This window comes from Xenopus laevis, chromosome 3S, assembly GCF_017654675.1.
Source record: "Xenopus laevis strain J_2021 chromosome 3S, Xenopus_laevis_v10.1, whole genome shotgun sequence".
NCBI lineage: Eukaryota > Metazoa > Chordata > Amphibia > Anura > Pipidae > Xenopus > Xenopus laevis.
The window spans coordinates 60,801,636-60,822,793 of NC_054376.1; the positions used below are offsets into that span (position 1 = coordinate 60,801,636).

Below are 21,158 nucleotides of genomic sequence, written 5' to 3' on the forward strand. Positions count from 1 at the left end.
AAGGCAATTAATATATTTATAATGTTTCAACAGACTTCCACCATTGACTTGTAAATTAACTCGGCAGGTTTTAGGTGGCGAATATTCGAATTAGAACCGTTTTCATGGTCAAGGTGTGATAAATCGGTGATTTGTGTGAATTTTTACACCAACAAAAAATAAAAGAGAAAATTCAAATTCACTATTCGACCCTTAAAAATTCTGCCCCTACGGGTGTTTTGGTTCAGCCACGCCTGCAAAAAGAGCTAGGATCTGGAAGAATATCATACAAAACCCTGTATTTTGTGCAAAGATTTGAGAGGATGATTGTATTACAAATTTTTCATTATTAGCTTATGTCAATTCTTCAGGTGTATTTTCGCGGAGACATTGCGTATTTACTTAAAAACATCTCTGCAAGTGTAATGTACCAAAATGTTGCTGGTGCTACTATTTTGCAAAATTACTTCAGTGTATTTTCCCCATATAATTGTAAGGGAAATGATACCAGTGCCTTAATAACATAAAGCAATCATGTGGGATATTAGCATGGAGGATAGGTATGTGCCGTTGGATGATGTAAATTTTTAAAAGCAGTTGTGCAGACTAGGCCTACTTTTGGTGTAAAAAAATAATTGGTGCTCTTGATAAATAAGCAAATTTTCAAAGTTTTGCAGTGGTGTAATTATATTAAGACAGGTGAAAAGATGTAAAATTTCCAACAATGCAAAGTTAATATACCAGAACTTGCCATACTTCAGTATTTTGTCGGCAAATGGTTTGTTTTTGCCAAAAATAAGATGCAGTGAATCCCTGACCAGTATAGACACTATTAGAAAATTTGTAAAAATTTATTTACAAACAAGTTTTCTTTATTTATTTTGAAGGGATTGGAAGGGGAATGGAGTTGAAATGTACAACCAAGACAAAATAAAAAATAAAACAATATTGTCAAAACATAGATTATAGCCTGCTTGATTTCTCTTTCTTACAACATTTTCATTCACATATTACGTATATCGTATTGTCCTATTACATATCAAGTGGAATCACCTGGAGTTTGAAGGTGGAGGATATGTGGTTCGTGAAGGCATGCCATTTTTAGACTAAGTAAGAAAAGCCATGCATTTTAGCAAGATTTATTGTTTTTTGAAACCATAAATATCCCCATGGCTGATGGCACACAGCATGGTGCATGTTTGTTGGTAAAAACAGGCACATGTCCCCTCCTGTAGCTCTCATTCATGTCAATATAAAGTGCCTCAAACACTTTTCAGACCGGAATCACTCAAAAAAGCACCAAAGTGTACCATAATTCCAAGGTGAAATTCATCTGTAACCAGTAGCTGCCATTTAAGTCTATGGCAGGTTTAGCAAATGTCTATATGGGCCTAAGTCTCCTGTCATGATCATGTACCTAAATCCAGAACAAGTGCTAGGCTCCCTGGACAAGGCTCTGCTTCCACCTGTAGCAGCTGTCTTTGGCCTCGGGAGGAGCCCTCAGCTACTCAGATGTCGCCAGGTCTTAAAGGAGAAGGAAAGCTTAAAATTAAGTAAGCCTTATCAGAAATGTATACCAGTAATACCCCAAAGTAGTGCTGCTCGGAGTCCTCTGTCAAAAGAAACACTGCATTTCTTTCCTTCTATTGTGTACACATGGGCTTCTGTATCAGACTCCCTGCCTTCAGCTTAAACCTCATTGCCTTGGGCAAGAGCATGCTCAGTTTGCTCCTCTCCCCCCCCCTTCTCTGCTGTAATCTGAGCCCAGAGCAGGGAGAGGCTCAGGCAGGAAGTGATGTCACACCACGTTAATACTGCAGCTGCTATCCTAAACAAACAGAGAGTTTCTAGAGCTTTTTACTCGGGTATGGTTAAACATTCTCCAGAATAAATATAGCATTCTAGCTTGCACTATTGCAGCTAATCTATTGGCAATAAAATGCCTCCGTAGCTTTCCTTCTCCTTTAATAAGAGAGGAGCAAGCAAGAGTTCTGGACAAGCAAAGGGACACGGTCGTTACAGATGTTTTGGACGGAAGGCAACAGTTCAGGGAATAGACGAAAAGCATAGTCAGGCAGGCCAGGGTTGGTACAGGCAGAGTTCAAGCAAGGTAAAACAGGCGAGGGTTGGTACAGGCAGAGCTCAAAGGATAGTCAGGCAGGTAAGGGTCATTTCTGGTAGAATTCAGAGTAGTCAGGCAGGCAAGGGTCAGATTTGGCAGAGTTCAGAATAGTCAGGCAGCCAAGGATCAAAACAGGAATCAAACAAGACGAAAATCACACCCAGAATACTAACAAGTTAGACCTAACAACGTGGCAATTTCGCACAGAACGAGCGTGATGAGTCAGGTGCACGGCGCTTAAAACCCCCAGTTACATTGCAGAGGAACCATGCGACAAGTGTCCCCGCTGATCCGCTAGACCACCAGAGTGAGTTGTTACATCTCCTCTCTGTGATGACATCATAAGGAGTGACTATATGAAAGTATGAACAAATAGTATTGCTTCTTTCCCTTTCTATATTGTAAATGCTTCCCCTTGCAGCTCTTTAACAATTCAGCTTCTTCCAATGAATAAGATGGCATCACCTCCACCTAAATATGGCCATACATAGCCCAATTAGATACAGTCTTTTAATTGATCAGCTCAGTCGCCCTGACAGACAAGTTTTAGTTTGGCAGATGCCAGGAGAATGTTACCCGTCTCATGGCAGACTGTAAAGGTTATTTTAGAAGAGATACTGGTCTAGCTTGGTCCTACCTAGATCAATCAGGTATCAATTTGAAAAACATCTAGCAAGGACACTGGGCAATGAATTTGATCTTCTGTTGGCTGGTCTGCATACTGTAAATCATCCATATTGTATCTCGACAACGATTTATTACCAACCTAGCCAAAAAAAGCAGATTTTCCAGAATATGACTAGCTAAATTCAAGATCTTCAATTTGTTAGTTGTCTTTGAATACTATATATTCTGTTTCACATACACAAAATGTTGTTTAAATCCCCTGAAAAGGATAAGTAAAGTCTGAAGGAAACAAAGGGCAAAAGCTTCCAAAATGCAATTACTACATTATGGGGCCTGTTTACTAACAAATAAATTGTGATTTGTTCCACGAATCTCCAAAACTTTGTGGTTTTCCTGTATTTCTACTTCTCTAAAAAGTCAGAATATATTAAGTGAAAAAAACCACGAAAGCTTTTAATGCCATACTTCGCCAAATTAAAAGATTTGTCAAGGTGCTGTAGAAGTCAATGGGAGCTGTGATGATCCTATTGGACCATTTTTAACCAAATCAGAATTTTAGAGATTTCTGGATTTTTTTGGCTACGTATTGTCAGAAAAACTTTTTTTCCCCAAGATCATTCAGCGTTTTTTTCTTTTGTGCTTTTTATATTAGGATATTTTAATAAATTCAAGGACAATTATGGTTTTAGAGTTTGTGAGTTTAGTCGTGGTTTCAAAAAACTCTAAACCATTAAAATGTGATCTTTAATAAACAAGTCTCCAAATGGCTGCACAAACACATGCATTATGTTCACGTTGGTTTAGGAGGAATCATGAGTTTAATTAATAACACATTTATATCTCAGTTGTAATAATATCTCACAACCTACTCATGCTACACACACACGCAAGGTTGCTTGCACTGTATAGAATTTCAGCAATGGCATGATGGTAATAATCGTACCTACCCTGGCCTGCGCAAGTAACAAAAAGGTGGAACTGATGAAAAAAAAAAAACCTCTTTCAGCACATAAACTACCAGCAATGGAGACCGTGGTAAATTCTAATCGTTATTTAGGATTCAGGCATCTAATTCATTATTACTCCCTAACATTTTTCATTACACTCTGCTTTCTTTTCAAGCATCCAAGCATCACGGAGCAGATTCCTAAATTGCAGTGGTGAGGGACGAGTTGTCACGCATCTTCTGGAACAGCCATAATAATAGCCTTTAAAACGGAACCCTAAAGAAACTTTGTGCAAAACGCCTGACTGATAATTCCTTGTTCAAAAAAAAAAAAAAAAGAGAGAGGAAAAGAAGTTAAGCTCCGTAAACATACGCTGTGCAATTATCTTCAAAGACATGTTTGTGGGCTGGCACTGACTATACAATACATAAATCAGTTATTTTACAATGTGGATTCAAGTAAGAAAAGTCTGCACACTGTAACTGCGCACTTCCATACAGCAGCTCTATAAGAACCCAAATATACATTTAAACAGCAATCATAGCAAATAATATGAAGATCATCCAGAATACAGATGTCTACTGTAGTATTTAAAATCTATACACATGCAACCATGGCTAAATAAAAATAAAAACTGGGTAAATAGATATCCTGTGCAAAATAAAACATGTTTCTAATATAGTTAGTTAGCCAAAAATGTAATGTATAAAGGCTGGAGTGATTTGATGTATAACATGTCAGTCAGAACACTACTTCCTGCTTTTCTGCTCTCTTGGTTTACACTGACTGGTTGCCCTGGTTACCAGGCAGTAACCAATCAGAGACTTGAGGGGGGGCCACATGGCTCATATCTGTTGCTTTTGAATCTGAGCTGAATGCTGAGGATCAATTACAAACTCACTGAACAGAAATGTACCAAGTGGCCCCCCTTCAAGTCGCTGACTAACTCAGAATTATACAGCTGAAAAGCAGGAAGTTGGATTCTGGCTGTTTTATTAGACATCTGTTCACTCCAGCCTTTATATATTACATTTTTGGCTAACTATATTAGAAACATTTTTTATTTTGCCCAGCCTATTTACACAGTTTTTATTTTCACACTGAACTATTCCTTTAAAGGGTCCAAGCAGTTGTCGTCTATCTTTCACCATATGCAGCGACAAACATTTTCACATGTATATAATTAAAATAGAGTTTTTAATACAAAAGGTTATTTGACAAAGGCCTGAGTGAAGGGTGAAAGGTTAGTTTCCACAATAAAGCACAGCAGTGATTTTGAACTTGTCAGGGAGCCGGGAGCCCCCTCTGGGGAGTAGTCCGGATCTAGGAGGAAGCCCCTCAGGAGGGATCAGGATCGTGGTATCCAGGGATAAAGCAGAAAGGGTAATCGAGTTCAGGCAACAGGTCACAAGGCAGGCAGAATAGAATCAAAGTCCAAAGTCCAGGCAGGGGGTCAGCAACAAGAGATCAAACAGGAATATCCTCAGGGATAACAGGAATAGGCAACAGGGAACCCAGGAATCAATACAGGAACAGATCCTATTTTCGGGCGCCATCTTGGCGTCTCAGGCGTCCTTTTATATTTGAATTTGGCGCCCTTGCGCCAGCGTCAGCGCGCCTGCGACCGTCGCGCCGCGCTGACGTCACGGCGCCGGCGTCGGAACCCACGTGGGTTGACTGGGCGCCGCCATCTTGGATTCTTCGCCGCCGGGAGCGGACGCGACTCCTCGCGCTCCCGGCGGTCTTGACAGTACCCCCCCCCTCACGGGGGGCCTCAGGACCACCGGGACTTGGTTTCTGGGGAAACTTGGAGTGGAAGTCTCTTACCAAACGAGGAGCATGCACATCACGATGTCCCTCCCAAGAGCATTCTTCGGGGCCAAAGCCCTTCCAATGGATGAGGTACTGAAGGGACCCTCTGGAGATTCTGGAATCAAGGATTCTCTCCACCTCGAATTCTTGTTGACCCTCCACAGAGACAGCAGGAGGAGGAGATTGGACACCAGAGAAACGGTTGGAGACGGTGGGCTTCACCAGGGAGACGTGGAACACGTTGGGGATTCTCATCTCTGGTGGGAGTTGAAGTCTGATGGCTACAGGGTTAATTATCTCCAAGATGGGGAATGGACCCAGGAACTTCGGACCCAACTTGGGAGATGGCACCTTCAAGCGAATATTCCTGGAAGAGAGCCAGACAGTATCACCCACCTTGTAGGGAGGAGAGGGCCTTCTACGGCGATCCGCGAAAGTCTTGTGGACTAGAGCACACTTCTCCAGATTAGACTTGGTTGCAGCCCAAATAGCAAGCATATGGGCTGTCAGATCATCTGCAGCCGGGACGTCCGACAACACGAAGTCCTGAGGAAAGGCTTGAGGGTGCTGTCCATACACCACCATAAATGGAGACCTTCCTGTGGAGGAATGACATGCATTATTATGAGCAAACTCCGCCCACGGGAGGAGGTCAGACCAATCGTCCTGGCAAAGAGACACGTGGTTCCTCAGGAACTGTTCTAAGGCTTGGTTCACACGTTCAGCTGCCCCATTCGTCTGCGGGTGGTAGGCAGATGAAAATTTAAGTGTTATTCCCAAGTCTTTACATAGAGAACGCCAGAACTTGGCGGTAAACTGGGTGCCTCTGTCGGAGACGATCTCCACCGGGAAACCATGCAAGCGGAAGATGTACTTAATAAAGAGTTGGGATAATTCCACCGCAGAGGGTAACTTCTTCAAAGGGATGAAATGGGCCATTTTGCTGAAGCGGTCAATGACAACCCAGATCACAGTATTCCCACCGGAGGGAGGAAGTTCGACAATAAAGTCCATAGAGAGGTGCGTCCACGGACGAGAGGGAACCGGCAAAGGCTGTAACAACCCGCTGGGGCGGGAATGGCTAGGCTTAGAAGTGGCACAGATATTACAAGCAGCCACAAAGTCCTTTACATCCTTGCGGATATCAGGCCACCAGACTAGGCGCCTCAAGAGTTCAAGGGTCTTGGCCGGACCAGGATGTCCAGCTTGTCTGGAGCAGTGGGTTTGTTGCAGGATGGCCAGGCGAAGTTCTGGAGGGACGAAGGCCATGCCAATCGGAGTATCTTGAGGAGCCGAGGACTGCCCAGCCAGAATCTGGTCGGCAAATTGGGGATACAGAGAGGCAATGATCTTGACTGGTGGAATGATTGGTTCCTGCCTCTCAGGGTCACGGTCCACCGGAGTGAAGCTACGAGACAAGGCATCGGCTTTCAGATTCTTGGAACCTGGGCGATAAGTCAAAACAAAGTTAAAACGGGAAAAGAAAAGGGCCCACCTGGCTTGTCTGGGATTTAGCCTCTTGAGGGACTGTATAAACTCCAGATTCTTGTGATCTGTGAAAATCTGGACAGGAATTTCAGAGCCCTCCAGGAGGTGACGCCATTCTTCAAGGGCAAGCTTGACTGCTAAGAGTTCTCGATTTCCGACATCATAGTTCTGCTCTGCGGATGAGAACTTCTTGGAGAAAAACGCACAGGGGTGCAATTTTCCATCAGTGGAGTGTCTCTGAGACAGGATAGCTCCGGCTCCGACTTCAGAAGCATCAACTTCGATGCAGAAGGGTAGTGCAGGATTGGGATGTCGGAGAACAGGAGCGGACGTGAAGGCCTCTTTCAAGGACTGAAAGGCTTCTATGGCGGATTGAGGCCACAGGCTGGGTTTACCCCCTTTCCGGATGAGGGCCAGGATAGGTGCAATGCGGGAAGAGAACCCCCGGATGAACTGTCGATAATAATTAGCAAATCCGATGAACCTCTGGATTGCCTTGGTACTCAGTGGGAGAGGCCACTCCTGGATGGCCGACACTTTCACGGGGTCCATCTCAAATCCCTCTGGAGAGATAATGTATCCTAGGAAGGGGATCTTGGATACCTCGAAGACACACTTCTCCAACTTGGCGAAGAGAGAGTTCTTCCTCAGACGAGAGAGTACCTCCTTCACCTGGGAGCGATGACTTTCAAGGTCCTTGGAAAAGATCAGGATGTCGTCCAAGTATACGACTACGAACCTTCCTAGGAGATCTCGGAACACATCATTAACAAACTCCTGGAAGACGGCAGGGGCATTGCATAGGCCGAAGGGCATAACAAGATATTCATAGTGCCCATCCCGAGTGTTGAATGCCGTCTTCCATTCGTCACCCTCCCGGATGCGAATGAGGTTGTAGGCCCCCCGGAGATCCAACTTGGAGAAAATCTTTGCCCCTTTCAGCTGGTCAAAGAGCTCGGCAATCAGGGGCAGGGGGTACCTGTTCTTCACGGTGATCTTATTCAGACCCCGATAGTCTATACAAGGCCGAAGGCCTCCGTCCTTCTTCTCCACAAAGAAGAACCCAGCCCCTGCAGGAGAGGTAGAAGGGCGGATAAACCCCCGCTGGAGATTTTCTTGGATGTACTCCTTCATAGCGGTAGTCTCTGCAGGAGAGAGAGGGTAGGTGCGCCCTCTGGGGGGCATAGCTCCTGGCAGGAGTTCAACCGGACAATCGTAGGAGCGATGTGGGGGAAGGAACTCTGCCGACTTTTTACAAAAGACATCGGAAAATCCCTTGTAAGTGGAGGGCAAAGTTTTTAATTCCGCAGAGGAGACATTCACCTTCTCGAGGGGTTTTGGCGGAAGGCAATGTTGCAGGCAAAATAAACTCCAACGAGAGATCTGCCCAGTGGACCAGTCTATGGAGGGGTTATGCAGACGTAACCACGGAAGACCCAATATTACTGGAGTAGAGGGACAGGGAATGATGAAGAATGAAAGTTTTTCTTGATGCAGCGCCCCAACTTGTACAGAAAGTTCCGCCGTGAACTTTGTGACGAATTCAAACTCCAGGGGTTTGTCATCTATGGCGGTAATTCGCAGGGGTGAAGACAATGGAAGCAGGGGAATCTTCATGCGTTCGGCAAAAAAGGCATCCATGAAATTGCCATCCGCTCCGGAGTCGAGGAAGGCCCTTTCGAAGATAGATTTACTTGCCAGGTGAATCTGCAAAGGAAGGAGGAGTCTGCGTGAATTTTTTTGATACTTCTCCTGAGGCCCTCGAGTGATGCCCCCTACATGAGAAACCTGAGACATACCTCGGGGTACAAAACTCTTGGCTTTGGCAGGACAGGTGTTGGCAAAATGGGAATGCCCACCACAGTACAAACAGAGACCTGCCATACGTCTTCGGAGTCTTTCCTGCTCGGAGAGGCGAGCCTTTCCTACTTGCATAGGTTCCTCCAGAGGAGACGTGGACACATGAGTCACAGGGACAGTGGGTGCTTGCAGAATCGGCCTTTGAAAGCGAGGGGCCAACATGGGAGAAAATCGTCTGCTGCGCTCTCTCTCCACCTGGTGTTCTCTGAGACGGGTGTCAACCTTAATGGATAGAGCGATCAGCCCTTCCAGGGTGTCAGGAGTCTCTCTGGAGACGAGATCATCTTTGATGCGGATGGATAGGCCTTGGTAGTATACGGCCTTGTAAGCGTCATCACACCAGGAAGTCTCCGCCATCAGAGTTCGGAAGTCTATAGCGTACTCATTGACACTGCGGCTTCCCTGCCGGAGCTGCAAGAGACGGGCAGGGGCGTTCGTAACCCGACCTGGAGCATCAAAGACTATGCGAAAAGCTTGGAGAAAGTCTTTAACATCGTAAGTCACCGGGGAATTCTTCTCCCAAAGAGACGTTGCCCACTCCAGTGGCTTGCCTTCCAATCGAGACATCACATACCCCACCTTGGAACGCTCACTTGGAAACTGTGTGGGTTGGAACTCAAATTGAATTTGGCATTGTGTGGCAAATCCCCTGCAGGCTTGTGGGTCCCCACTGAAGCGAGGGGGAGGTGGAATGCGAGGCTCACCTGTCGGGTAGCTTGCGTTCGTAGGGGCTGCCGCCATGGGGGGATCTCCAGTAGGTGGAGCAGTGGAAGGCTCAGAAGGCACTTGAGCTAGCAGGATATCGAGTGCTTGCCCAATGCGAACCTGCTGGTTTTCGTAGTCCTCCATGCGGGATGCCAGTCCGCGGAGCGCTCGTCCGACATGAGGTGTGGCTTCCTCAGAAGGATCCATGGCCCGAAAATAATGTCAGGGAGCCGGGAGCCCCCTCTGGGGAGTAGTCCGGATCTAGGAGGAAGCCCCTCAGGAGGGATCAGGATCGTGGTATCCAGGGATAAAGCAGAAAGGGTAATCGAGTTCAGGCAACAGGTCACAAGGCAGGCAGAATAGAATCAAAGTCCAAAGTCCAGGCAGGGGGTCAGCAACAAGAGATCAAACAGGAATATCCTCAGGGATAACAGGAATAGGCAACAGGGAACCCAGGAATCAATACAGGAACAGATCCTATTTTCGGGCGCCATCTTGGCGTCTCAGGCGTCCTTTTATATTTGAATTTGGCGCCCTTGCGCCAGCGTCAGCGCGCCTGCGACCGTCGCGCCGCGCTGACGTCACGGCGCCGGAACCCACGTGGGTTGACTGGGCGCCGCCATCTTGGATTCTTCGCCGCCGGGAGCGGACGCGACTCCTCGCGCTCCCGGCGGTCTTGACAGAACTAAGTTCAGGCCCAGATTTGTGGCGAGGCCAAAGGCTCTGGCCCAGACGCTTTACCGGCAGCTTTTCGTCCCCAGTTCGCTGGTACTTACGCGCATGGGGGGGGGGGGTAGTGCGGGCGGGCGCTAGGACTGCGAGGCCTAGAGGGCGCCCACCCGAGAAATCTGGTCCTGACCAAGTCCTGTGTTGTGCGGATTTCTTCTTCTTGCTGGAAATCAACCTACTAAACTGCATCCAGGCAAAGGTTGCAATATTATACACTAGTACCTGCACTTTTGTGACGGATATACAATGAAAGGGGTCCACCATAGCATTTTTTAGCTTCTTTAACATTTAACATATACCCAGGAAAGGTAGACCCCCTCATTTAAATAAACTGGGAGAGCTACAAGTTGTAAGTATAAGATTGGGAATAACACTCACACATTAAAGGTTTTATAATCTGAATGCATTTTACATAACATCATAGAAAGCACTGTTGTTTGCAAATTACAAGTGACTTGGGTTTTCAATTAGATTTTCTAGCACACTTGGATAATGGCACTAACGGAGATTTGCAGAGTTTTGTCACCTTCTAAGGGAGAAAACATATGTGGCCATTGGTCACCGTGAATTTTTTAAAACCACGATTGCAGTGACTTAATGACAATAGGTTAGTCCACAAGTTGCCGTAACACATGTACACTATAACTATCAGTCGCCACGATTCACCCCAAAAGTGCTGGCGACCAATCATCGCTCGTGTCTTCGCCCTTAGAGCAACAAATCATAAATATACAGATCTAACCCCATTCAAAGTGAATGGGGAATGCAACAATCCCACCTTTCACTCAGCTGACAAGGAATGATTATTGTATTTTCTAGTTACTTTGGATTGGTAGAAACTATGCTGCATTTTCACCAGCACCCTTGGAGCAATATATTGTTGAGGCATAAAAACACTGCAAGACTCCTTGTGTGCCATTACCCTAAAACAGGAGTGCCCATACTTAAATAATGAGAGGTCTACTTATAGCAATGTTGTCCCATAAAGATCTACAATTTCCGAAGTAGCCCGAAGTTGATTCACATGGAAACTTTAAGCAGTTCAGGGAGATTAGTTGCCCGAAGAAGAGTCGATTTGTCGCCGGGCGACTAAATCTCCCCGAATCTGCCCTTAAGTGTATTTACTAATATAGGGGAAATGCTACTGATTTGTTGTTGATAAGGGGGGGCCCCGAATCTGCCCTTAAGTGTATTTACTAATATAGGGGAAATGCTACTGATTTGTTGTTGATAAGGGGGGGGGGCTGCCATGGCTTAAAGTTGCTATGTTAAATTAGAGCAGTGCAAATTGTAATCTTTATTTAGAATTTGAAATAAATCACTTATATTTGCAGTGACGCTACAGAGAAGTATATGGAAGCAAAATAGGGGTCGCGTATCAAACTATCACCAAAGCAGCTCCTGCAGCATGAGGCCATAGAGTTAATTAAAAGATATTATGGAAGCAAGAAAAATAGGGGTCGCGTATCAAACTATCCCCAAAGCAGCTCCTGCAGCATGAGGCCATAGAGTTAATTAAAAGATATTAACAATACCTAAGAGGTGACTATTTTCTCCACACTTATCACTAAAAGATGTTTGGCATCTTAGTCAGTTACCAGATTTCCAGTTTAATACACAGTGGCATAAATTTCCAACTACCATAGAAGTGCAGCTCTGAACCTCACTGAAGTATTGCTGACAGCTTCAAGGATCACGCCTGGAGAGTGTAGATAAGGAGAAAATGAAAATGGTATAAGTGCAAAAAGGTTCATGTGCAAGAAGAGTAAAAAGGGAAACGGAACACAGATGAACCAACATCAGAAATGTAATGTTAGGGAAAACTAAACGGATTGTTTGACACAAGATTTCATCACAAACAGAAATGATGCAATTTGTTTTACATTTTTTAAGCATTTTTTCTAATTACCTTTCACCAACAATTCCAGTCAACAAAAGCTGTGGTTACCACTGAAGTCAATTACCAGTGAACTTAAATATTTAGTTCCATCATAAGCTTATTAAAGTATTCTGCAGTATTTTACACCCAGAATAAACAGGCATTAGATAATTTATTCGTTCTTTTGGTTCAGTCATACCACTACTGAAGTAAACAAAATGTTAACTCCATCAAGACAATTTCATATCAACTGCTGACAGTTTGCGAACTGTAGAATGAGGATCGGAAGCACAGCTACAGAAAGGTACATGGATTCTTATACAGTATGTCCCCATCTTTAGGCTAATGGCAGACAGGTTGTTTCTCCACTGACATTTCCACTGTGGATAGTTTCTGAATAATAACATAGTAGTCTATGCTTATTTACTGATAATACACTGCATCAAAATCCATTGTGTGGGCAATGTCAGGCTGATCCTGTGCCAGTCAGTGCACAGACATTCTGGAAGCAGATCTGCTTTTTTCAGCTGGTATATAAACACCAGTGCAGAGAACAACGTCTTAGGGAGGATCTCACCGACCCCTTTAAATAATGTGAATTTTCAGGGTTCTGTATATATATTTAACCCCAGATAAAACATGTATGTATGTATGTATGTATGTATGTATGTAAAGCGCTGTACAGTGCATAAAAGTACAATATATAGTTAATAAAGTACCCCCCCTTGTAAAATATAAGGATATTATAAGTTAACGAGGAGTTTCATGACCATATAAAAACACGAGGCCGAGTGTTTTTATACAGGTCATGGAACTCCAAGGTAACTTCTAATATCCTCATATTTTACAACTGGGGGTACTTTATTCATTATAATACCCAAATTTCAATGAGTCATATGACAAATGACATCAGAACTCACCGTTTATAACTGATGACATCAGAACTCACCATTTATAAGGATATAATTTACAAGATATTCATGGCTTTTGTGTATTATATATAAGTATACACAGGGAAGACAAATCACATAAATATATACAGAATTATATCAGGACAAGGAGCTTAAGTGCTATGTGGTAATAGACATGGTGGGAAGGAGGTCCCTGCCCCATTGAGCTTACAGTCTTATTAAATATGGTTTCTTTACCTTGACAGGCAAGTTTCCTACTGAAGAATCAATGTTAGCATAAGTTTTTTTAAATTAAAATTAACTTTAAAAGGGAAACACCACCCCAAACTGTTACAAAAGGAAAGAAGTGATCATTCTTAGCAACTTTTCAATGTACATAGATTTAAAATTTCAGTGATTTTAAAATAATTCTGAATGTAATTCCTATAAAAATAGTATCTGTCAGTCTGATCACTCTCAGGGCAACATTGCACTTATGTCAAAATATTTCAGTTTTCTATAAACGTTTCAATTTACCAACACACAAAAATAATATTTTGCTTTATGAAAACTCTAGCTAGAAAGTATATACCCATGTCCCTCACACTGAATTTATCATTTTTAAAAGAACTCCAAAACCATCCTGGTGTTTCAATGCTGATTTTCCTTAATGTTCTTGCCCAGGATAGTATTCCTTGTAGACATTTTCTACATCTATGCTGGTTATATGTTGCAACGCTACTCTGCATCTCGTGAGGCAACTAGTTTCAAATCCTGGGCACTGTAAATCAGAAATGAGCCATCGGATTCTACAGGTTTTTCAACTTTACAGTACCCTATTAAGGTTTTCTTAAAGGGTTTTAAGGTTATTTAGATGGTTAAGCGTAGGTGCTATGTTTTAGAAGGAAGCATTAAGGTTAAAGTTACTAAAATTCTGGGATTTGGGGCTAATGTAAGGTAGGTGTGTGTGTGGGGGGGGGGGAGTGGCAGGAGGAGGAGGAACCACTTGCCCTAATGTGGAGGTGGTAACTGATCCTTTAAAGATAACAATTTTGCACCCTAGAAAATATCTTTGTAGCTTATGTGCTAAATTGAAAAAATGCACCACGGAAGTAACCAGAGATTTATGATCATTATTTTGTGTTTAGACTGATTAAAGCTAGCTACCCATTGGCTTCTATGAGTTATTGCAATAGTACAGATTTTTCCAGTGTTAGACAAGAAGACCCACATTGGATGGGAAAATGGACACAGTGTATGACAATCTGGCTATTGGGCCACTATCATCATCATTTATAGTATTTATATAGTGTCAACAAGTTATACAGTGCTTTACATTAGTTTATAATGAACAGGGAACAAATGGTGAATAACAACCAAGGATTTACAGAGTACAATAGGAATAGAGGGGCCTACTCACAAGAGTTTACAAACTGAAGGTTAAGGTGCAATTGAGACATGAGAATTTCAGAAACAAATGTGTGATTCATGAAACATTTATGACTGATTCATTAAGGTACATTGAACAAGCTTCCCTAAACAGTTGGGTATTTAGGTACTACCCACACTACCAAACAGCTACAATAAAACTCAGAGTGCAGTTGCTTTAGACTTAATTCTACTAGATACTGTAGATCACCCGTGATGAATGAAAATCTTCATAGACAATAAAAATGTCTGTAAAGAGCAGAAAGATTTGTGCGGAATATCCAACCAGCTAGCATCACAAATGTCACAGCTTATTCATGACTACTATTGATATTTTATGTTATTTTTCTCTTGCCTTTACCCACAAGAACATTACCTGTAGCATTAACCATAAATGTTTATTACTACAGGAAGCAAATGAACAGTGAATTATTAAATCATACAGGACACTGTCAGGGCTTGTAAAGAGCATAGGTATTTGGAAAGCATAGGTTAAAAAAAAAATAATAATGATGGGCACATTTTAAAAGTTTTGCGTAATATCTGGAACAATGTATTATCTTGTCAGCCTATATGACTGTTTAAAATATTCCAGTTAGCCTGAATTGCCAAGTAGTGCAATAGAAAAGCCACTGATTTTACTTGTACAGCAAATTCAACCGAGTTTGTTTTTCTTCTGATTTATCTATGGCAACATCAGTAAACTTGATACATGCATCTATCCCAACTTATTAAACAATAAAAAAAAAACTGTTAAAGTCTAAGAATGAAATGGGGTTTAGTGGGGGTACACCTTACTTACCAAGTGAATGCTTTAAAGAAAAAAAAAAAAACATGGTTTCCATGGCAACTTCATTTCGAACACTAATGTAGCTGCTTGCTAGACAGTACGGACTTGCACATTATCTGTCTGAACTGCCTTCCACCTAAATATACTTTGAGGCAATATGAGGGGTTTAAACCATAACAGCCTTTGCTGTCATGCAAGCAAAGCAGACCTATCAAAAAAGAGAATAGGTCAGATAGCAGAATTAAATCCCCTTAAATTGGCACCACCTGAAATAAAGAACAATGTGGAGATCTGTGATAAATCTGACTACCTCATCTCTGTACATAAAACTCACTGAAAACTAACATCAGTCAAATGCACGAGGAACAAGGGGAAAAAAAAAAGATACACAAAGATGTAATAAAGACCTTTGAGTGTGAACAAAGAAATGTGGTCAACGATCTGCCTTTGCTACTGCAGGATGACAGGATGAGTGAGGTGAAGTACACATTTACTCACAAGCATCGCACATCTGCTTGCTTCCATCCAGTCTACAGCTAATAAGTACGGTTATTCAGAATAATTGGAAGGCCCCTGCTCCATATTTCTGTCATCAGCTGTACCAGCTATTAGCCTGAAATCCCCTTACGATTTTTAATTCAATTACCACATAGACTGCAGACTGATGTATGAATAACGCTAGTCCTTGATGCTAGACAGACTAAATAAATACACAGGCAAAGCCATCAATATGCTGGGATATTGTAAAATGTAGACTTGTTCCTTCTTTTTTAACTGAAGCATAGACAGCTCTGCAGGTCTGAATTGTTATATGGTGAACCTAATCAGCATTCAGAGCAGCTTCGAAGCAAATATGAGGACTTACTGCAAAAATATAGACATTGTCTATTAAATATTAATCTACTGTACAACATTAACACTTCAGTATCAGAATGCCAGAGAAATGTTGTGCCCGCCATTGCAAAGGAATCCGATATTGCTTGCTTGGCCAAAAATAAATACACAATATACATATGCTTAATTAGAAACAGATTCACATTAAAACTATCCATATACCAATGATATATTCCATGCATAAGCAAGAGCTATTTAAAAAGTAATACATGTGCAACCTACCCCAATACATAAGGATGTCTTAATAATATAAGGAAAAACCTCAAGAATACATTAATAATCCAAACAAATCGTATGTGCTCTGAAAATAAGGGCTGGCTGATTTGCAAGCAAGCCTGGGTGCTTGGTCAAATGATTTATTTATCCAATAATGTATATATAAATTATTATTGGATATATATATATCTATCTATCTATATATCTATATATCTATATATCTATATATATATAGTGGCTGCTATTAGGGAAACCTTGGGGTGGAAATGATATCACATATAAAGCAAGACAATGTGGATCTATGCTGGAAAGGACAACAAGTACTATTTTACATTACGTTTTAAAGAAAAGCCAATTATCAGATGCCTAGTGTTATTTACAGCTGTGCTAAACACTGTAGCCAAATCAGTCATCATCAAAAAAGAAGGCAAAGTTTGGCTTTATTGGGATGGTATCTTGCCAATCTGCTGCCCCACAGAGATCCAACTGTAGAAAATGAGCCAGTGGCAAGAAGTGCCATTGCAGGTGCCCCAGAAGATGGCTCGGGCATAAACTCATCCTTTCAGTATCCCAACAAAAGAAAGGGCACCACTGGATTATGGGCCAAACCATGTTACTTCTAGGTGCCAATGTAACGCAATGAAGACATTGTCTGCTGTAAAACTGATTTTCTGTGCTTCTGGTGATTGTGTGCGAATTCCCATTGCTATGGCTGAATCGCACATTCCTAGCTAGAAGAAGCAACAGTCCTCCTGCCCAATGGCCCTTCCAACACTCCGGCACTGACCTCCAGTGATCTATTCCCTTCCCAGTATCCTCTTCGCTCAGCCACATTTTGCACTCACAATCAGCTCCGTTCTCATAAATGCCCGCGTCCCACACAAGCGCTTACCTGCAGTCCTGGCAGCCCAAGTCGGCTTCTTCCACACGGAAAATATGATGGAGACGGCGAAGAGCCCCCGGGTTACCCGGACGAGCGATCCCGGGGGGCTTCGGATGGCCATCCCACACCTTTTCACCGCGGCCCGCTCTTCACCATCCCGGGAGTAGCCGCATATAATTCTACGGGCGTAGAGCAAACCTACTGTAATGAGACCCAACCGCAAAAAACACCGAAGCACGGAGCTGCAAGCCCAGACCACAATGCTCGCTCCCGGCCAATGCGCGGCCCCACAGCATCATACACACAGCAATACCGGCGACGCGCTCACAAATGCTCCGCCCAATTGTTCCTTGAACCCTAACAAATCTGCCTCCCCTTCTGTAAGGTGCGCGCGCCCTTAGCCACGCCTTTTTTTCCGTGGCGTATATGTTGGAGGCACACCCTCAGACGCTACGTCTGCGAAGAGAACTAAATCACTGCATGACTTTGCTTCTTGGGGTAGATGTGCGTTACCTTTGATGGTGCGGATTTCCCGCCCTCTTTATGTTTTATGCGAGATAGGTAACCATCTGCCCTAAAAGCGAAGGGGCAAGCATAGCCTTTTTTTTTATCTGATATTTTGTCTGCACTAGTGTGTCTATTACTTTCCTTTGTAAGCTTTGCGCATGAGGCGCCTCACGTGTGGCGTTAAAGAGAATGAAAGAAAGAGCTTGTAACGCTGGCTTGTTTTGCTCACCATACTTGGGGATTTTTATTTTTTGGGAACTACTAAAAGGTTGTAGTGCGAGTCAGCCGGCATTTGCGTTACTATATTGCGCGTTTACGAAGTAGCTGACACGAGAATAACAGAAGTTGCAGGGCATTGTGGGAACAAGTGTCTTCGTAAGAAGAGGAGATCTGATTTATACTACTTTTCTGTCCCAATGGTGTTTTAACCTGTATAATTCTTTTAAAATCGATGACCTTAAGTGTATGTAAAATCTGCTTGGAATGGAAACCCCTTAGAAATAGTGTAATGATTAATGTTGGTTGGCTGCTGGTATTTCAGTGGCAGAGTTGGTAAAATATCAGCCTGGTCCAGTGTTACAAATTGACTGGCAATGTAGTAAATTTGTAATCATTACTCAATCTGTTTCCACCCTACCTAAGACCCAGCCTGCCCCTTTCCTTGCTTTCTAGCTACAATATTGGCCAAATTCCCTCATGATTCCACTCTCTGCTAGGCCCCCTCCGTGTCATGACCTGGCTTCCCATCATTGGGCCACCTATTTATGTCTCTATCCTCCCCCTTGTAGACTTGCCCTGGCCGGTAAAGATTTGCCAAAAGGGTGGCAACCCTAGTCATTACGTGTATGAAAATCTAGGGTCCGTAAATCCAAAAATTAGAGATGGAACGAATCCACTATTTTGGATTCAGCCAAACCTTCACGAAAGATTTGCAGAATACTTCCTTGTTTTGTGACAAAAAGTCACGTGCTTTCCCTCCCACATCTAATTTGCATATGCAAATTCAAGTTCAGCTGGGCAAAAGGATTCGGCCGAATCCCGAACCGAATCCTGGATTTGGTGCATCCCTACCAAAAAATATTTACAGACCTTGTACCTAAATTCTGAAATATGTAAAATGGTGCTTAAATCTGTGTATTCCATTGCTCTGGAGCTCACAAAACATATTAAATACAATTTGTGACAGATAGAATTTAAATCCAGCAAACTTTCTAATATGCTCAACACTTTTTTGAGATATCCAAATGCAAGATTTCAGGCAATCGACCCCTTTTCTCAAGTACTTTCACGAAAGTGTAACAGGAAACTAAAAAGAGGGGAGCCCCCCAATTAAGTCAATAAGTGTACAGCCTCCTTACTAATTACATAATCAAAAAAGTAGTAACTGTGGAATAACTGTCAGTAACTGTCCATTTCTAATGTATAGCTTCATCCATAATGATGCAATTGTGGCTGTAAAGATAGAATGGTGATAAGTAATTCACTACAATGAAATTAAATTATAACCCCATATTAATGAAGTTGGATTATGGCGTTATGACTTTCAAAAATAGCAAAGGTCAAGTGTAATGTCTCTTGACCTCGTTTTACCCTGCTTGTTTAGGTATTTCACAGTTGTCATGTTGTCTGATCTGGATATCTTTCCCCAAAATGAGATGTTTAAAGGGTAGAAGATTTTCAAATACTGCACTATGCTCTTTCCGTTTGCAAGATTTGCACACCTCCATGTATGACATTGGCAGCAGAACACCTGCAAATGGGCTCTCCACCCTTTCTCGCTGGCATCCATTTTGGAAGGGCTAAAGTACCTGAAAACCTGATATTTTTCTCCATTAGGATATTCAATTTTTTGAGATACATACCGTATATACTCGAGTATAAGCCGAGTTTTTCAGCCCCCCAAATATGCTGAAAAACTCAACCTCGGCTTATGCTCGGGTCAAGCGCAAAAACGGTCGCCGGCGTCTAAGAATAGTCGCTGGCGCCTAAGAATAGTCGCAGGCTTCCAAGAATAGTCGCAGGCTTCTAAGAATAATCGCCGGCGTCCAAGAATAGTCTCCAAGAATATTCGCCGGCATCCAAAAACGAGACGCTGGTACCTCCAATGGGAGCAGAAACCCTCAATTTTTTGATTGAAACTTACCAGAAGCTGCTGCATTTCTCATCCTAGGCTTATACTCGAGTCCATAATCTTAACCAGTTTTTGGAGGTAAAATTAGGTACCTCAGCTTATACTCGGGACGGCTTATACTCGAGTATATACGGTACTGATGGCCTGCCCTGTGAGTCTATCGAGTGGTCGCTGTCCCTTTGTTTTAGGCAGTCAAATTGCAGAGTCATTGTATGTATCCTAACCCATATCCCAGCAATGATGGCATGTATGGCGGCCACTAGCTTTCCAGAACCTGTTGCTATATCTTTGCAGTGGTGATAGGTTGACAAAAGTATTTCTACATGATGGATGATATCCAGGGTGTTTTTGGGAGACCCAAGTTGCCTATCTATAACTACTTAACGTTTTGGAAGGATTTATGATTTTAGGCAGTAAAGTTATCCTGTTGATGGGAAGGAAAATGTTTAAGAGATGAGGGTATTAAAAGCTATCCAGAACCCCCATTCTTGAGAAAAGTGGATCCCTTTGTAAGAAAACATTTTTTTAAAAGCAAAACAATAAAGTTCAATGTGAAATTTAAAAAAGATCTATAATAATGCAGTTGGGTGTGGGTGTTTTAGTGAATGGTAGTATAGAACTTATTGTGGGCAATCTGAGCATGATGGAGTAGTCCCATTGATGGGAAGTAAAGGGTTAAGAGATGAGGGTATTTAATGCTATCTGGAACCTCGCCTTAGTAGTTAAGTTGCTTGTTGGAGTGCTCTCCTTTCACCTATATTAGCTATCTGGAACCCCCAGAGGGCATTTTTGAGAGAGCACGAATTGCATAGAAATTTGGTTTGCCCGAGACCTGTTGGAAGATTAGGCGTGGAAGTTTTAAAACCGAATGCACTTATATTTATTTATTGTACTTTTTTGTAGAGTAATTGTTACACCTCATTTTTCATTTGTTTTCGATGTTACCTGATCAGAGGAAATGTAGCTGCCAACACATTAATATACACACATGTAAGCACTAACAAGCACGTATTTAAGGCTCTTTGGTGTCCCTTTTGCTATGGGCCATTGCACAGAGCAAAAATTCTTTATACACCTTTGTCAGTTTTAGCTACACAGTGGCAATAAGGGACACTTCTTAAAGGAGAACTAAACCATAAAAACAAACATAGCTGGAAATATTGTATATGGAACTTAAGCTGGCCATAGACGCAAAGATCCGATCGTACAAATCCTTGATTCATACGATTTTCGGACCGTGTGTGGAGAGTCCCGACATTTTTTGTCCGGCG

General features: G+C 42.6%; 1 protein-coding gene across 10 annotated transcripts in view; it reads right to left on the minus strand.

Moving 5' to 3' along the window:
* The window catches only part of neo1.S (neogenin 1 S homeolog), a 96,950-nt gene extending 79,342 nt beyond the window's left edge, over positions 1-17,608 (minus strand). For 8 of the 10 annotated variants that reach the window (XM_018255599.2, XM_018255598.2, XM_018255600.2 and 5 more), the window contains exon 1: positions 17,259-17,606. In XM_018255599.2, the coding sequence (XP_018111088.1) occupies positions 17,259-17,370 (112 nt within the window). In that variant the 5' untranslated portion in view covers positions 17,371-17,606. Of the gene's footprint in view, positions 1-17,258 lie in introns of all 10 variants that reach the window. The other 2 variants (XM_018255597.2, XM_041588367.1) reach the window with 2 other exon arrangements.
* Between the last annotated feature and the right edge of the window lie 3,550 nt (positions 17,609-21,158).